At 41.2% G+C, this 16,916-nt stretch overlaps 1 protein-coding gene across 2 annotated transcripts in view; it reads right to left on the minus strand.

Annotated features, from left to right (window-relative positions):
- gripap1 (GRIP1 associated protein 1) overlaps nucleotides 1-16,916 on the minus strand; it is a 43,708-nt gene that overhangs the window by 25,040 nt on the left and 1,752 nt on the right. Inside the window, exons 2-20 of one of the 2 annotated variants that reach the window (XM_018752944.2) lie at nucleotides 15,854-15,920; nucleotides 14,129-14,190; nucleotides 13,326-13,352; nucleotides 12,672-12,779; nucleotides 12,024-12,177; nucleotides 10,299-10,471; nucleotides 10,016-10,064; nucleotides 9,737-9,807; nucleotides 8,642-8,689; nucleotides 8,481-8,512; nucleotides 7,581-7,628; nucleotides 7,343-7,442; nucleotides 7,049-7,126; nucleotides 3,729-3,821; nucleotides 2,995-3,129; nucleotides 2,115-2,210; nucleotides 1,519-1,731; nucleotides 967-1,080; nucleotides 248-325 (exon numbers count right to left, since the gene is read on the minus strand). In XM_018752944.2, the coding sequence (XP_018608460.2) occupies nucleotides 248-325; nucleotides 967-1,080; nucleotides 1,519-1,731; nucleotides 2,115-2,210; nucleotides 2,995-3,129; nucleotides 3,729-3,821; nucleotides 7,049-7,126; nucleotides 7,343-7,442; nucleotides 7,581-7,628; nucleotides 8,481-8,512; nucleotides 8,642-8,689; nucleotides 9,737-9,807; nucleotides 10,016-10,064; nucleotides 10,299-10,471; nucleotides 12,024-12,177; nucleotides 12,672-12,779; nucleotides 13,326-13,352; nucleotides 14,129-14,190; nucleotides 15,854-15,920 (1,746 nt within the window). The remainder of the gene's footprint in view (nucleotides 1-247; nucleotides 326-966; nucleotides 1,081-1,518; nucleotides 1,732-2,114; nucleotides 2,211-2,994; nucleotides 3,130-3,728; nucleotides 3,822-7,048; nucleotides 7,127-7,342; nucleotides 7,443-7,580; nucleotides 7,629-8,480; nucleotides 8,513-8,641; nucleotides 8,690-9,736; nucleotides 9,808-10,015; nucleotides 10,065-10,298; nucleotides 10,472-12,023; nucleotides 12,178-12,671; nucleotides 12,780-13,325; nucleotides 13,353-14,128; nucleotides 14,191-15,853; nucleotides 15,921-16,916) is intronic. The other variant, XM_018752946.2, reaches the window with a different exon arrangement.

A 16,916-nucleotide genomic window follows, 5' to 3' on the forward strand; every position in this document is an offset into this window, starting at 1 on the left:
CCATATGCATTATTGCACAATAAAGTCTAAAACTCACCAGAAGCTCATCATTGCTAAACAAATATTCGCATAAATGTAAGGCACTGAACCAAGCTGAAACCGCAGTGCAAGATCTCAGAACATACTAGATCCCTGCAAATTATGCACTAAGGGTGAGTCTACTGAAATCAAGATTGAGGTGAGCCTCTGAAATAGGGGTCTGTTGTGTGTGTGTGTGTGTGGGCATGTGCAAGGAGGCAGGGTTCACCTTCAACTGTGCATCATGATCCTGCTGAAGCTTCTGAATATGCTCCTGGTGTTCCAGTGTGTTTTTCTCCACAGTCTCCTGCGTACGTCCAGAGAGCAGTGCTTTACAGCGATGTATCACAGACAACCATTTGCCCAAGAGCACTACCAGCCTTCCCCAACAAGGAAATTAACTTAGAGCGAAGAGGGATGGAGGCAGGGGCTTTAGAAACTTAATTTCACTGATGAACCAAGCATGTGAAGCAAGGACCACTGCTGCATTATAACCCAGGGACTGTTAATGGCTGAGCGAAAGAATCTGCAACGTGCAACCGACTAACTGAAGAAACATACATTGCGATCCAGGCGCTGCATTTATTCATGAGCATAATTGAGTTACACACCAGGCTAATTGCATTTTAGATCAAATATGTGTACAGACTGCATAATGCATAGCGATATCAAATGGTGTTAACGATGAGAAAAATGCCAGAGGAACTGATCTCTACAGTTTCCATGATTATTCAGATGGGAATCGGAATACAAAGCAACACTGAACTCTAGTGGTCGCCAATATAATTGTACTCCTCAGTGATAAAAAACTAGAATTCTTTACTGGTCTTTTTCTTGGTCCTCTAACTTCAGCGATCGTTTGTGATTCTCCCCAAATAAAACATTATTAAGTGCAGTGATTTCATTCATTTTGTCAGGAGACATGGAGAGATGAAGAAGGGTGCCCACCTCTGCTTCTTTAAGTCTGCGCTCATACCACCCTTTAGTTCCCTCCATAGATTGGATCTGGGCCTGCAGTTCCTCCACTGTCTGCTGGAGACCCTCCAGCTCCCGCGTGCGAGCCTGGGGCACAGGGGCAAAAGCAAATAAGGACAGCCAAATCTATGCTGACGAGCATCCTGCTTCTTCAGCCTCGTGCTCACAGGCTCCTCTTCAATGATGCTCCTTCAGCTTTATGCAGGCTAAAGTGCTGCATTAGTATCTTGATATGCAAACGTGACAAATTTCCTTTATACCCCCTACTCCACTGTGGCAGGACAACACTTAGTACTGGTCAAGAACTTCACTTTGTGATCAGTACAGTGCCAGGAGCCCAGCTGCTCTACACTGTACTTCATTAGAATGGGCCCAGGTGTATAAATGACAGACCTGTAAGCTATGTGAGCTTTTCTGAATAAGAGCCTTAAGAAAAGATATAAAGCTCCCGTTACTGAGCCTCTTTGCTGAGTCTTTGCGATATGGCTGTCCTCTACTTGCACCCCTGCTCCTGGCGCTCCAGACCTTTTCGTCACGCAGCTGGGAGCGGATCTCCTCCTCAGTGCGATTCTTGTCTTCGTGCAGGCCTCGCAGCTCCTTCTCATAACGCGCGCGCACGCTCAGGATCTCTTTCTCGTGCTGCAGCCGCACATCACTGAGCTCCTCCTTGTGCCGGGACTTCTCCTGGGCCACCTCGATGGCGAGCTCATCCAGCATGGCCTTGCGCTTGTCTGCCGTCTGCCGGGACAAGAGAGAGTGAGAGGAGGACCAACGAGGGGAAGACGGAGACAGTGATGAATGGGATTGGATGCAGTACATTTGAGCGCATACATTCTGTACACGCTGCACGCTGATTGAAATCATCAGATACATTAACTACAAATCTCATTGGCACAGCTTTCATTTTCTTCTGAAACCTGAGTATGCTTTACATGCCTTCTACAGTACTTACAGCCAACAAGAACTCCAATTAAAAACACTATTAGCAGGGGGCTATGCAACACCACCAAATTATAGCATTCTTTGAAGCAGGCATTCCCTGATGCCTGTACTGGCACCACGAGCTCACTGCATGTAAATTACAGTGGTCAGAGCATTAATGTAACTGCAGTACATTGTACCTTCCTGGTCTCTTCCAGCTCCTGTTGCACTTTCTCTTTCTCCTGGCCCAGTTCGGTCAACTGCTCCAGGAGTCTGCTGTTAGCTCTGCTTGCCTCCTAAAGACACGGTCACATTTCGGGAATGGAAACTTACACACGAAAACACATCTCATGTTGAACAGCGGCTTCTGGTAAGCATTTATAGTACTGAGACTATTAAACACCCTCTCTGAACAAAAAAAAAAAAAAAAATGTTATTTGCATACATCCAAAAAAATATAACAATGAAAAACATTTTAATACATTGTGAATTAAAATGACTACATCCTGTACTGGGACTGCAAACTGAATCTGTAAATGAAGCTATAATGTGTAAAATTCCCTTACATAAGGACTAATAGCAATAGCCTACGGATGTATACAGGGCGGCTGGTACAATAGTTGTTAGAGCCACTGCCTTTGGACCCAAAGGTCACAGGTTCAAATCCCACCTCCAGCTGCAGCACCCTTGAGCAAGGCAATTCCCCTAAATTGCTGCAGTAAAACTACCCACCCGTATACATGGGTAAATAACCGGAAGTAGCTTAAAATTGTAAGTCGATTTGGAGAAAAGCGTCAGATAATTGTAATATATTTCCGTCATCACAATATTTACATTTGTTCATCTAGCTGACGCTTTTCTCCAAAATGACTTACAATGTTGAGGTTACAATTATTTACCCATTTACCCAATATTTTCCTAAAACGTCACAGTAGTGTATTGCACTTCTGTTTTGTTCTTTTTCTTCTGTGTCTATGACCAGTTCCATCAATAACGATGTTGGCAAGGTTCCCAGACACTGTTTCATGTCTGATTTCCGAGTACTGCTGGGTTGTTTTTGCTGCGAGAGGCAGTACAGACCTGCAGCTGGGAGCTGAGGTCATCCTTCTGGGCCAGTAAGCTCTCCTGCTCAGTCTGCCGCTGCTGCAGCTCCACACTGAGGGCTACGTTCTGATCCCGCAGCAGGTTCATCTCCTGAGTCTTTACCGTCTGGATCTGATCGACACACAGACAAGTACATCAGGGCTTTGAACTGTGTATACTCCACTGGAGAGCTAAACATCAGGGTGCAAAGAATGGGCTGAAATGAGCACAGCAGTGGCAAAAAGTGGAACCTTCAAATGAGACAAACATACACAGATACAGGCTGAAACTGACAAAAAGTTAGTATAAATGAATAAACAGTGCAGAGCGCAAATAAAATAATGCACTTTCAGACAAAAGAAAAACTATTTTGAACTAAGAGGAACATGCTGTTATGCTGCACTGGCTTGCTGCGAATGCACAGCAAAAAAAAAAAAAAAAAAGTGACAGGTGCAGCAGTAACAAATTCAACAGTGGAAAATGAGAAAACTTCAAATGGATCATTACATTTGGCTTTTTTTTTTTTTTTTTTTTTTAGGGAAGACACCTAAATTAATGCAAAGCATATTTACACATGACACCTCCACAGCAAGAGCTGTCTCATGTGAGCAGTGTTACTTTTGCCAAGCATGCTTTGTAGCGGTCATGGGTGAGAGATGGCGGCTCAGCGGTGGGGGGATCTTGTGGTGAACAAGTGCACAGCCTTGCCACAGCCTGAGCGTGAGGTGTACCTGTTCTAGGGCAGCTAGGTTAGTCCGGAGAGCATCGTTCTCACTCAGGATGCTCTCCACCTGCTCCTGACTCACTGCACTCTGACACGCCACCTGCATCGCAGCGCCAGAAGGGGCGCCACACAGGGGCCAGGAGAGGCAGAGATGGAGCACAGTTCAGAGGTAGACATGGTCAGTGACAGAAAGCCAAGAAAGTAGGCAGAGGGGAGGAAAAAAGGAGAGGGGGAGAAAGAGAGAAGGAAAACGCATGATAGAAAAATTTAAATATAAGAGATCCGGAGAGGATGAAGGATTATAAGGGAGGGGATGTCAGGTGACAAGACAAAAGAAAGAAAGAAAGAAAGAATCACAAAACAGCAAAAAAAATCAAAAACAGGCCAGAAAAGGTACAAACAGGAAAGAGATTGATTGACAAGGGAAGAAAGAGAAAAAGAAGGGAAGTTAAAAATTACAAGCAAAATGTCTGTAGGACTATTCACATTTAATAATAAAAAAAAAAATTAAAAAATTAAAAAAGATTTACGGAAAGCTGCTTTAGTCTTATCTCACTGTTGTGTGTCCAAAGCCTTATTCGACTTAATTAAGACTTGGGAGTTCACGCCAGTATCAAATTAAGAGAACTGCAGCCAAGTTTGGACATAATTCAGTGAAACATCCATCTCCAATTATTAACTTAAATACAGAGTGGTCCCAAAAGCTCAGTGCCTGACATATACCATCTCTGCTAGGCCATTCTGTCGCACATCTTCAATCACACTAATCCTTAATTATTTATGTGATCTTCAGTAACAGGGGTCAGGTTTGTCATTAACGGTCAATTAAATACTTTGCTCCTCAGATAATTCTAAAGTTTCAGAACTTTGGAAGAATCCCACGCTGAACAGCCAAGAAGCTGTTAACATTTTAAAGTCTAGTTCACTTTAAAATTCCTGAGGAAGGTGCAAAGCTGTAGGTCTTCCTTCTTTTGTCCTTTAATTTATGCGAAACCTGAGATGTAAGTGTCACTGTTTATGTTCTGGACAAAGAATTCAGACAGAAACACGGTAAATTAAGTCTATGTTGTCCTGACTTTTATGGACTCTGCATTGTAACTCATGGCTACTGTGACTGTTATTTATTGCCACATGACCAAGTATATTGAAGAATGTGGGAAATATACAGTTGTTTTACTTCAACTAAGTGTTAAATCATGTACCTCAAAAGAACCCTTTCTACAGCCTAATATGAGCCTGACCACTGACATATTCTGTATTTAATGGGAGGCATGTCAGAATCTTACTGCTTCTTAAAATGAGAAACTCATATACTCTAAGAAGCCAATGAAAAACCATTCTTATTTGAAAGATTACAAAAGAAAATTATCAATCTTGAATTTTGAATGATTCCATATCAATCAAATGTAAGCGTACGTGATGTTCCCTCTACCAGCTAGAGGGTCGTTTTCTTTGTACAATTATGATGACCTTAATTCACTAGTTTTCTACTGAAGGACAATTACCATAGTGCTCTGACACTTGTTGAAAATGGCCCCCAGATATACTACAACCACTCAATGCTATAATAGCTTAATTTAAATAGCTTTTCACAAGGCCAAAGTCTAAATTAATGTATGTTACAGTTGTGCAAATTTGGGCACCCCGGGCGAAATTATATTTTTTGTTGATATTTCAACCTTCACTAGGGATAAAACACACATGACGTATTTCAGCATATTTTAATGCATAATAATTTTTACAACTGTTAACCACTGGGGGGAATACAGTATGATCTGACATTGCGAGATTGAGAAGGTTGAGGGGAAAATGGATTCTACTGAGTATCAACAAATCCCTGATGCTAATCTACACCGTCAGCGAAGAAACAAAGCTGAAAAGAGGCAAACGAGAATGACCCAAAACAAACTTAAAAATCAAGAATAAACTAACTCAAGAAAGGAAAGATTAGCATTCTGGAGTAGGCTTCACGGTCCCCAGACTTGAACATTATTGAAAATCTGTGGGTGGATCAAACATGCAGTCAGTGCACAACACTGTGGATATATCTGAACTAGACACATTCCGCAAGGACGAGTGGAAAAAAAAAAAATCTATAAAGAGTGGCTACAAAAAACATTTATAGTCTAAGATTTCTACCAAAGGGAGTGTTACAAAGTACTGGTTGAATAAGGTCCCAAACTTTTGCACATGTCACATTTTCTCCCCAATCTGCTACAAATAGTAATAGTAACTGTGCATTAAAATTTGCCATTTGTCATGTCTGAGTTTGTTCCCTGCAGAAACTGTTAATGTAGAAAATCAACAAAACATTGACCATGGGTGTCCAAACTTTCGTGCATCACTGCACATGGAAAGCATGTACTACGGTGGATAAGAACATCGGTAGGTAACTTTAAGGTTGCTACTTAATGCCAAAAAGAGGGCTAGAACCTGAATTTATGCAGCTATCCAACAGACAAGGGGGAAAAAAAAATGTGTAAAGGTTCACCCAAGAGCAAGACAAATCAGTTATGGCTGACCAGGAAACCATGGAATAGTAGAGATCCTCAAGATAAAACAGGTGGATATTTAATTTTAATTCATTATTTAAACAATATGGAATAAAAATATCCATTTTTATGTTTAAACCATTGCATGACTTACCTTCATGAAGAGTTCTCTCATCAGAAAGTATTAACATGAGTCAGTGTTTCTTACATAGCAGGACCAAGTGCTGGTGAGAATGTGAGGCAGTGTGAAAACAGTGTGAAGAATATGCGGGGTAGCTGGTAGTGTACTGGTTGCTACCTTTGGAACCAAAGGTTGCTGGTTCGAATCTCACCTCTAGCTCTACTACCCTTGAGCAAGATACTTACCCTAAATTGCTCTAGTAAAATTACCCAGCTGTATAAATGGGTAAATAACTGTAGGTAGATTAACAATGTAAGTTGCTTTGGAGAAAAGAATCAGATAAATGTAAATGTGTCTGTGTGCCTTACATGATGCCACCATAAGGCAAATACAGACACTTTGTGAAGCAGCTGTTTAGCCCATGTGAGGCCAGTGCTGAGTTTGTGCCAAGAAAGTATGAAAAATTTGGTTTTGTGAAACAAGTGTGAAGGCATTGCAAAGGCTTTTGAAAGCCAGTGTGAGGAAATTGAAAGGCAAGTGTAAAGCCAGTATGAAGCCATTCTGAGGGATCTGTGAGGCAAAGGGTGAGGCCAGTGTGGGGTTCGTGCCAGGCGAGTGAGGGATCACTGTGAGCTATTTATAAGGTCAGTGAGTTCAGCATAGAGAAGGATACCTGCTGAAAAGCATCTGCTAAATGGATTAATGAAAATGTACCTGCTCTTTGAGTGCATGTAGAGCCATCTCATGCTCCTTCTGTTGGCTCTGCAAATGCTCCTTCTGCTCCGCAATACTCTGCAGATACAAACACACCACTGGAGTTATAAGGCATGCAGGATACACACTATGTGCCTGAGTTTGACCATAACAGACACCTACACATGAATTGAAATGTATTGCCATCTATGAGCAGGTCACACAAATACTTTTTGGTTTTCTTGAGCTTTAATTTAAGAATTATCACTGTTCACCTTGCGATGCATTCTTATCTCAAACCTGCTTGTCTCAAACCTGATTGGCCAACATGAGGTCCCCCTGAAGCTTCTGAATGCGTATGTTTAGGGACTTCAGCTCTTCTTCTTTTTTCTGCAGAATCTCATCAATCTTAGTCCTTGGAAGAGAAAACAGAGAGACTATATATGAAACACTAAATATTTGGCTAAAGACAGCTCTGCATACATTGTTGCAAGAAATCCCACACTACATTATTAGCTCATTCATTAGATGTGCCTGTTTTTGACAGCCTCACCTGCTATCATTGTATAGAGCCTCCTTTTCTCCTTGCAAACGCTGAAAACTGTTTTTTTAAAAAAAAAAAAAAAAACCACAAAGTGTGAAAGTGCCCTTGATCCCTGGAACAAGTACATGTTAACATCCTGGCAGCAGAAGGCCAGGACAAGGTGTGTAACAGCCCTCTGGGGTTTGGGGTGTTGAGCTGCCGCACAGCAGATGAAAATGACTCCAGGCAACAAGCTTTCGGGTTCAGGGTCATTACATTTGCTTGTTGATGCTCTATCAGGCTCCATTGCTGGAGCACTAATGCTGAAATTCACATCACAGTGAAGGCGTGGACACTTATAATTGACTGCTTTTGATGTCTCACTCTGATCGCTGAACACTCAGGCCATTAACAGCCTTGAAGAAATCAAGAGTCATGTAGCTTTCCTTACAGAAAAATAAGAAATTTTAAAAGAACAAACAAGCTGCGAGTATGACTGCATTGCTTTCAAGCTACGGTAAAAGGTTTGCTTGAGACTTTCATGTCTGCAGCTATGTCTCCTTCTCTCAATGTAATGCATAAATTGTACTTTTGCTGAGATGTACGTCGCCTTGGACAAAAGCGTCTGCTAAATGAATAAATGTAAAAGTGTTCATTTCTAGGGGCTGACAATTGTTTTTTAAATAAATTAATACTGGTAACAAGCGGTTCTTCGGCCACATTCCTGCATTCTCTGTTGCACAGACGTTTTCCAAATTCAAGGATGAACAAAATCTTTTCTGATACTAGCATTACATATAAAGAGGAAACCGTTACAAATGAATGATTGTCTGAAAAACACTGCTGAGAAGTTATTTTTCAGATAACATTTCACTTGACAAACTAAAATCAACTGTCACTAACAAATTATAGTAGGACATCAAGTCTTACCTTTCTTGTTTTTTCTTTAACTTATCAGAAAGCTAGGAAAAAAGATCACCTTTTAGATGCAAGTGTAAAGGAATTGTAATACTATATCATAAACCAAAGGTTTTCCAATGAATCAAACCGGAAAATGCATCTGACTGCACCAAAATGGGTTTGTTGGTTACCTTTGCAATTTCATCCTGAAGTTTCATCATATCTTTTTGTTTGGATGTCTGAAAAAATAAATGCAAGTTAAATCTGAGATAAACGGTAAAGCATGATCCAAAAAAGTCTCACATACCTGAAACACTGAATTTAGAAACAAATCAAAGCTCCTGTATCAACACAACTCATGACCTTATTTTTATACGAATGTGGAATTCGGTTTTCAGTCCTTTATATATTCCACATCTCCATTTACAAAAGCAGAGATTGAAATTGTTGTTATAAAATTAATCATGCGTGTATAAGAGGAACTCCCTGGAATTTTTATTGATTATTCACCATCAGCAGAAAACTCAGAATAGGAGGCTAGATGCTCTACTGGCCATCATTCCACTTCAGAGAGTCCAACGGAGGTAAATCGCTGTCGCAGCACGAAGGAACAGCCGCTCACATCACCCCCAAAAACTGTCAAAAATGCAATTCTCCTGCGAAATGACCTCTTCATACACGCACACTAAGAACTTCATGACCTTACTCTCTGCAACAAAGGGGCAGAACTCTGTAAATTACATCACTACTGCTAGGCCACTGCTGGTTAAGGGGAAGTCACAGAAGTCTGAAAAGCTCCAGAGTTACGTGCACATGGATTTCAGATTTCCCCGCGTGGACTCACAGACCGCAGAAATCCTTTTGTATCTTAAAGGAGAGAATTTAGGCACATGAATTTCAGGGCTTCGGACTTCAATCCTCTGACACTGAGCTAACTGATGACACCGATCATTGCTTTATTTAGTGCAGATTCAATGAATTCAATAAAAGGCAGAAACAACGACCGCTTGTCCACTGCAGGGTCATGGTGCCAAGAGCATATCCCTAAAATATGGTGCATAATCCTGGGTACACCCTGAACGGTTCCGTTTCCCCAGATCTATACAACCCCATGCTGAACCTTCCTTTATTCTATCTTTTCTCCAGAATGAAGTAATTCCTTTTGGCCTCTTCAAAAGGAGGGGACTTCACAATGTGCAAGCTGAATAATAAAAAAGAAAGCCTACGGACATGGAGCGGGGACAGACATCTCGTCTGGCAGCAGTACTTCCTGTACTGGGTCTCACCTCTAAAGCCTGGAGCTGCTCCTTCAGCAACCGCTTCTCCTCCACTTCAGTGTTGAGCCTCAGTTCCACCTCTGACCCAAAAAAGAGAGTTGATAAACACACACCAGCCCCGTTCAGTTTGGCAGTTCGCAGGGAGATAAGCGAGAAACCAGAAAGCCCCCAATTACATGGGGCCAGCTAAGTAATTAACACAAATCCCAGGCTGGGGCATGATGTCATAATGGGAAATCAACCACCCCCATGGTGTAGGAAATGGGCATGTGGGAGAGCTTGACTCACCACTCAGCTCCTTGACTCGTTGCTCTAGTTTGGCACACTTGGCCTCGGCCTGTCGGCAAAGAGGAGAAGCAACATCTAAAACTACAAAGCCTCACAAGCAAATTGCAGAAGCACAAAACAGTCCAGTACCACCAAATCGTTTTAGCTTTTTCAACCTCAACGGAATTCATAACAGCAGAGCACCATAATGTGCTCAAAGGTGATGTGTGAGTTCTGCCCAACCAGACATGATACAGCCCACATTTTAACACAGAGATGACTCCTGAGGAGCTCCTCCTCTCACCTGCTCCAGGACATCAGCAGGTCCTTCTGCCGACTCCTCTGTCGACGTGCTGACCCTGGCATTTGTCTGAACTCCATTTGAGTCACTCTGTCCATCCACCTCTGAGGCTTTGACTTCACTGACTTCTGCGCCTTTGTGAGACATGACAGCCTTCTCGTAACGCTCCTGAAGAGCTGGACAACAGGGTAAAAGGAAGAACTGTGAGTTCACCCACTCTGTATGTCCCTATCCCTAGAAGTCTGTCCACCTTTGACCTGAAAGGCACATTTATCTTCAGAACATCAAATCCTGACCACTTACAGTAGTAACAAAACTTAAAAATGCTTCACAGACTTCATCTGGATTTCAACATGAACGGCCACTAAAACTCAACATTGTCTTCATCGAAGACATAACAATAAAGAAAGACAGCTTTATTTAAACACACATCATTTTACATCGATAGATCTTTATCGAACAAATGGTTTAAACAATCATAGTCACTGATGGAAAAAGTATGTGAATCCTTACATTTAGTAACAAGTGAAACCCCCTTTATAAACAATCTCAGCCAGATGTTTTCTGTAGCTGCTGAATAGATCTACACAGCCATTAGGAGATATTTTGAAAAATTTCTCTATAAACTCTTTTGAAGTTGATATATAATTTTAAAATCCATTGTAAAGACCTGCTTCAGATGCATTTCAACAGGGCTAAGTTTAGGAATATATGGCATTTCTTCCATTTGAGCCACTTCTGTTGTGAATTTACTGCTGTGGACTGGATCATTGTAACGTTGCGTGACCCAACTTCTTTTGAGTTTTAGATCACAGACAGATGCTCTAACACTCTGCTGTACACTTTCCTGATACAACTTGGAATTCATTATTCCCTCTGTGACTGCAAGTCATCAAGGCCTTGAGGCAGAAGAACAGCCCGACACATTATACTCCTTCCATCATGATTCTCAGCTGGAATGAGACTTATTGTGTTGGTCTGCAATGTTCTAAAAACTTTTGTTCTCCAAGATTATGAGCTTAAGCATCTTTTTGTACAACCAACTGCTAAAAACACCAGGAGAGGAAACAAAAAAAAAATAATCTAATATGTGAGTTTTGAATTTAGTAGTTTTTGAGCCAGCATGTGACTTCATACAGTGCAGTTTCTGATTCAGCACAGGTGGCCAGGAAAGCACACAAGTTAATTTAGCAAATCACTGGACTGAGTCACCAGGAGAAACCCAGCCAAGAAATGGAAGTGAGTACAAAGAGTCAAACTGCCCTCCACTGGCTCACAAAGGCACCGTAGCAGCCGTAAGACATAAATATCCATTTCGCCAATATAAATGGCTATTGCAGTTAAACACTTGTATTTTACAGTGTGTATAATCCAACTACTTTGTTATTTTTCAACTTCACAACCCACTACCTAGACCGCAGGGCCATTTTTACATGAACATTTCATGTTTCCTTTGTTACAAACGCTGAAGTAGAAATATGCAACACAGGAAACAAAGCTGGGCCTTTACAATGAAAGCACTGTACTAATGCTATACTACTTATAAAAATACATGTTAATGTACATTTTCCATTTTAAAATAAAACACTAAAAATTATTCAGTGTTATATGTTTACTACAGTTACTTCAGTGTGATTACAGAAATTGAATAAATGTAAAGTATGTCTCTAATGATGCATGTAGTGGGTGAATGAACTTGCCCTCAGTCCCTCCCCACCACAGACTCACCTGTCATGTTTTTCTGTAGGACGGCATTCTCAGCCTGAAGGCGGAGCAGCTCTCCATCCACCGTGCTGGAGGAAGGAGTTGACGCTAGGGGTACCTCCTTTCCTTCCTTCAGCCCTCGGTTTTCCTTCTCCAACTGCTCTATCTGAGAACAGAGCTGAAGAAGACCAAACAAGGAGATATTGCAGGCTATTCAAGGATTTGCATTTATCTACATATTCAGTTGTTCAATCTCAATTTGACATTTCTAAACAGTCAGCTAAATGTAAAACACACAATCACATTTGTTAATTCACACAGACTGGCTGAAACTGCTTGTCCCAAGCAGGGTTGCGGGGAACCAGAGCCTAACCCGGCAACACAGGGCGCAAGGCTGGAGGGAGAGGGGACACATCCAGGATGGGATGCCAGTCCGCCGCAAGGCACCCCAAGCAGGACTCAAACCCCAGACTCACCAGAGAGTGGGATCCAGCCAAACCCGCTGGGCCACCGCACCCCCTATTTATTAATTCAGTCAACGTGAAAAGAAATCACACACTAAGGGCATAACAAGAGGAAAGTGGATGGAGCTAAACACAGATTTACTTAACCAAAACACCTTACAGGATTTAAAAAACTACACGAGGATAAGATTGTTGGTCATCTCTGTACCTTGGACAGTTCCTGCATCAAGGTGCTGTTCTGCAGGCGGAAGTCATCCTCCTGGCTGTGCAGCTTGCCCTGGAGCATCTCATTCTCGCTGAGCAGGGCATCAACTTCCTGTTGCCACAGGCCAGACATCACAAATCAGATGCTTCACAGTTATTTGAGACACTGGGCACAGGGATACCCCAAGAGAATAAACACTGATCAGAACGTGCTCAGTGAGAAGACATAAAATCAGCCAGACGTGGCAGGATTAATGATCATCTACCTGGACAGCTCTGAAAGTTTGAAAGCCATAAGTCACACCTCTTTAATTAAACAGATCTATACAGCTGTTCACGGTGCACATCCTTGTAGAAAACAGTGTGTGGTGCTACATGAAGGGAATGCAGGTGCCATTCTTTCAGTGTACCTGGGTTCACTGAACTAATTTTTCAGATCAGATCAACCCACAATGCCACAGTTAAAGAAAAGGTCATCTGCCAGAATGGCCTGTAACAAACAAATCTCAGTATACATTGTGTAAATTTATCATTATTCACACAGAACCAGAAGAGGGAACTTCACTCTTAGAATACAGAATGACACAGTATTAACAGCGCATTCAGCTTATATTTCCTCCACCCTAAACAACACCCTAGTCAAACAAAACAGACTTACCTGAGCCTTCTTACTCTTATTGAGAGCCTATAAATAAGAATGAAAAGCACATTAGAAGACATTTCAAATGCAACCGAAACTGATCGAATCTGGTTGCTAACTGGGTCTGTTCACCCCAACTGTTTCATGATGCCCCTGTTTAGAGGCTTAGCTACAGCAACTTGATTATGGTCCTCTAACACTTTGGAAGATACAGAGGCAACTTTTCATTCCACACCCATTTCTGTACTTAAAACAAAACAACATTTCTAAACCTGGCTTAATCTGATCTTTTGAGGTAAGAGGTTAACTAAGCTATTTTGCTTCCACTGAACGCAATTGTTTTATGACTCAGTACGCAATGGAATTGCATGCTGTGAACACAGTTATCTAGGGTTACTAAGAGTTAGATCACATTCTTTACATGAAGGAAAATGTATGCTTTATCTGCACACCAATGCAGCTGTTAGATAACTGTGAAGCCATGGTGACTGCTAATTCTTCAAAGAAGTTAAACAAACCCTGCTTTGTACCACAAAGAGCTGCATTTGGCAAAAAGTTTAAAAAATGCAACTGGAGCTTGAAGCTCTCTAGAAAATGTAAGTGTCTCTTCAATTTAAATGTTTACCACTAATCTCATTCCACAGTACTGAGTAGTACATGTACCTGTGGGTATTCAAACCTAGGTCCTTCTATTAACATGCAGTGGCTCTAACCACTTGGCTACCTGTTACCTCTTCTTACATACGATAAACCTATAAGGCACTTGTACTGATTACAGGTCAGCAGTCAGTTTGTGTTTTGAATTAAGATTAGATATCTACCTTCTGTGCTTTCAGGTATTCTTTCTCCAGGTTCGAGGTCTTCTGCCGGACATTATTGAGCTCTGAAACACAAAATTACAATTATCTCCTTTCAGATCCACATCCAAATCCCACAGCAAGACACTCACCTAGAACCTAAATACTCGTAGGTAGGAAAACAAAAAAAGATGATCAGCAGAGAGTGAACAAATCCACTTCCAACACAGCAATATAACAACCAACATATTTCCTCCCTTTGCAATAACATAGCTGAGGAATAAACATACATTAGAGCTTAAATTTATTTACTTAAAATGTCCAAAAATCCACATTCCAAATCTGCTCTGTGACTTAAGATATTGTATTATACTGATGTTTATAATTAATAATCATCTTCACAAATGGACAATAGCAATGAGTATTAAAACCTCCACCTAAAAGCAGTCTAATTACATCCTTGTAGTGTTGGCACAATTAAATTTAGTTAAGAAGGCACAGAGTTATAGCCTATGACAACAGCAGCATTTCCAGCTGGATGTAATCACTTTGAATCCATCAATTTTGGCAAGACTTCATTCGCTGCCAGAAACAGTGTACATAATAAAATTGTGATACAATCAGCAAACTCAATATGGAGACCACACCACATGATGCTCTACATTTTGGGCAAATTTAATCCCATTGTACGCTTCTGATCTGCCAAATCTGTAAAAGCAAACCATAAAATGCTGTAAACTGACCATATCCTCTGAATTATGAAACCCTTCAGAAAGGCAATACACACAGCTTTCACCGACATGAAATCTGGAAGTCAATGTTTTCGGGTTTACAAGTACACTATTTTAAAAGAGCTTAAAACAAGAAATAAGTGAATTTCTGCTACTGTTGTATTTTTCTAGCAGACAGCTTTCCTTGGCATGGGCTTGTTGCTGCAGAACGGAGTCTGGTCTTCTTCCAGGCTTGTGTTCAATGTCTGATTCAATCAGTTCAGTAAACAGAGTCACTGGAACAGTATTCTGCCAAACTCAAATACTACACAAATCAAATGCACTGTGTGTGAAAGCACACTATGTGCAACGAGCATAGCTTTATAAAACATCTCCATCAACTCCACCCTAAACTTGAACCAAATTAAAACGACAAGGAATACTGAGGACATTCAAGCCAGGATAAAAAGAAAAAAAGTGATAAAAGTGATTGTCAAAAGCTTTGCAAAAAGTCAAAGTAATAAATTCTCCTTAAAGGACCTGACAGGAGAAGAGAATGCTGTTAGAGCCATTGTTGCGTTGCTCTCCTGCTTTCTCCTGGGCTGGAACAAACCACCTGCTACACTTCTGCACTTGCACTACACCCACACTAGGGCCAAGAATAAGTGTCTATTTTAGGGTAATTACCTATTAAACACAGCCACCTTGACATAAGTAACTCATATGCATAATCACATGGTGGATGTGTTAAAATACTGCATTAAAGCTTTAGATTTTATCTCTCCTCTGATACTAAAGCAAACAGAGCTTCAGTTCCGATGAGACGCACAATTTGCCTTTACATATGCAAACAAACTGATCGAGGCATTTGCTGAAAACAGGATACCCTTCATTTTCACAAGACAGCACTGTGATCCATATTATACAGTATGTACTGTTGTTTTGAGGTAAATATATCAATTTGGTGTCGACATAAAAAAAAACCTATTTGGGCCTATTATGCAGTTATTGAAAAGGACAGACGGGGGAAAGGCCTCACCAGCAGTGCTTTTCCGCAGGTCGTCAGAAAGCTGGTAGTTCTGCGTCCTCAGCTCCAGGAGCTGAGCCTGAAAAATGGGGGACGTGGGAGGGGAAAAAAGACTTTTTTAAACATCTTACAAAAATTAAAGCTTCTAATGTACACAGGATTCTATACACAGAATTATTTCCAACCAATCAAAAAATACAGAAGGAAGGTATAATGTTAGATGAGTCACTTTTTCTGCTAAATTCTAAGTAAAACCACTGAAAGTAGCTTTTCAAATAATTACACCAAACCACTTTACTAAGGGTGCAAAGTGATAACTTGCAGTTCTTTTCATCATCACTGAGGCTGTCATTACCTTGTTTTACCATGTGTGGACAAGGCAAAAGGCATTGTACCTGACACGGTAAGATTCCTCCCAAACAGCTAAATCACATATTACTGCATTTACATTTATTCATTCAGCTGATGGGTTTTCCAAAGCGACAATATTAAGCTACTTACAATTATTTTCCCATTTATACAAGTGGGTAGAATAGAGCAATTCACAGTAACTACCTTGCTGAAGGGTACTACAGCAAGAGATGGGATTCAAACCCGAGACCTTCAGGTCCAAAGGCAGCAGCTCTAAGCACTAAGCTACCAGCTGTCCCTTCACTGAGACACATCCAGATAAGAGCAGCGAAGACAACAACCATGTTCAGGTTGCCCCCTCATACACTCGCAGACCCCCACAGCTCCATATGCAAACCCAGTCCCTTATCCACAGCCCCTTAAAGAACAAGAATCCTTGGACTGGCATAAACCATGGGGATTTTCTTCAGCCACAGAGGTTATCTACAAATCGTGTGTTCTGGACAAGACTAAGACAGAGAGTCTGAAGGGAGGAAGTGAACACACAAAAATGTAACAAGAGAAAAGCAGATACAGGAGCTTCTGTGCACACAAGTTCTGGAATGTCTGGCATTTGCTCTCAGCCAGCAAGGACAAGAAATATGCCCTCTAATAATTAAGAGATCTTTTCTTGGAGCACAAGGTGTTCACATAAAATGTGGCAGTGTTTCAGTCAGTAAAATTT

Source organism: Scleropages formosus, chromosome 1, assembly GCF_900964775.1.
Source record: "Scleropages formosus chromosome 1, fSclFor1.1, whole genome shotgun sequence".
In the NCBI taxonomy this organism is placed as follows: domain Eukaryota; kingdom Metazoa; phylum Chordata; class Actinopteri; order Osteoglossiformes; family Osteoglossidae; genus Scleropages; species Scleropages formosus.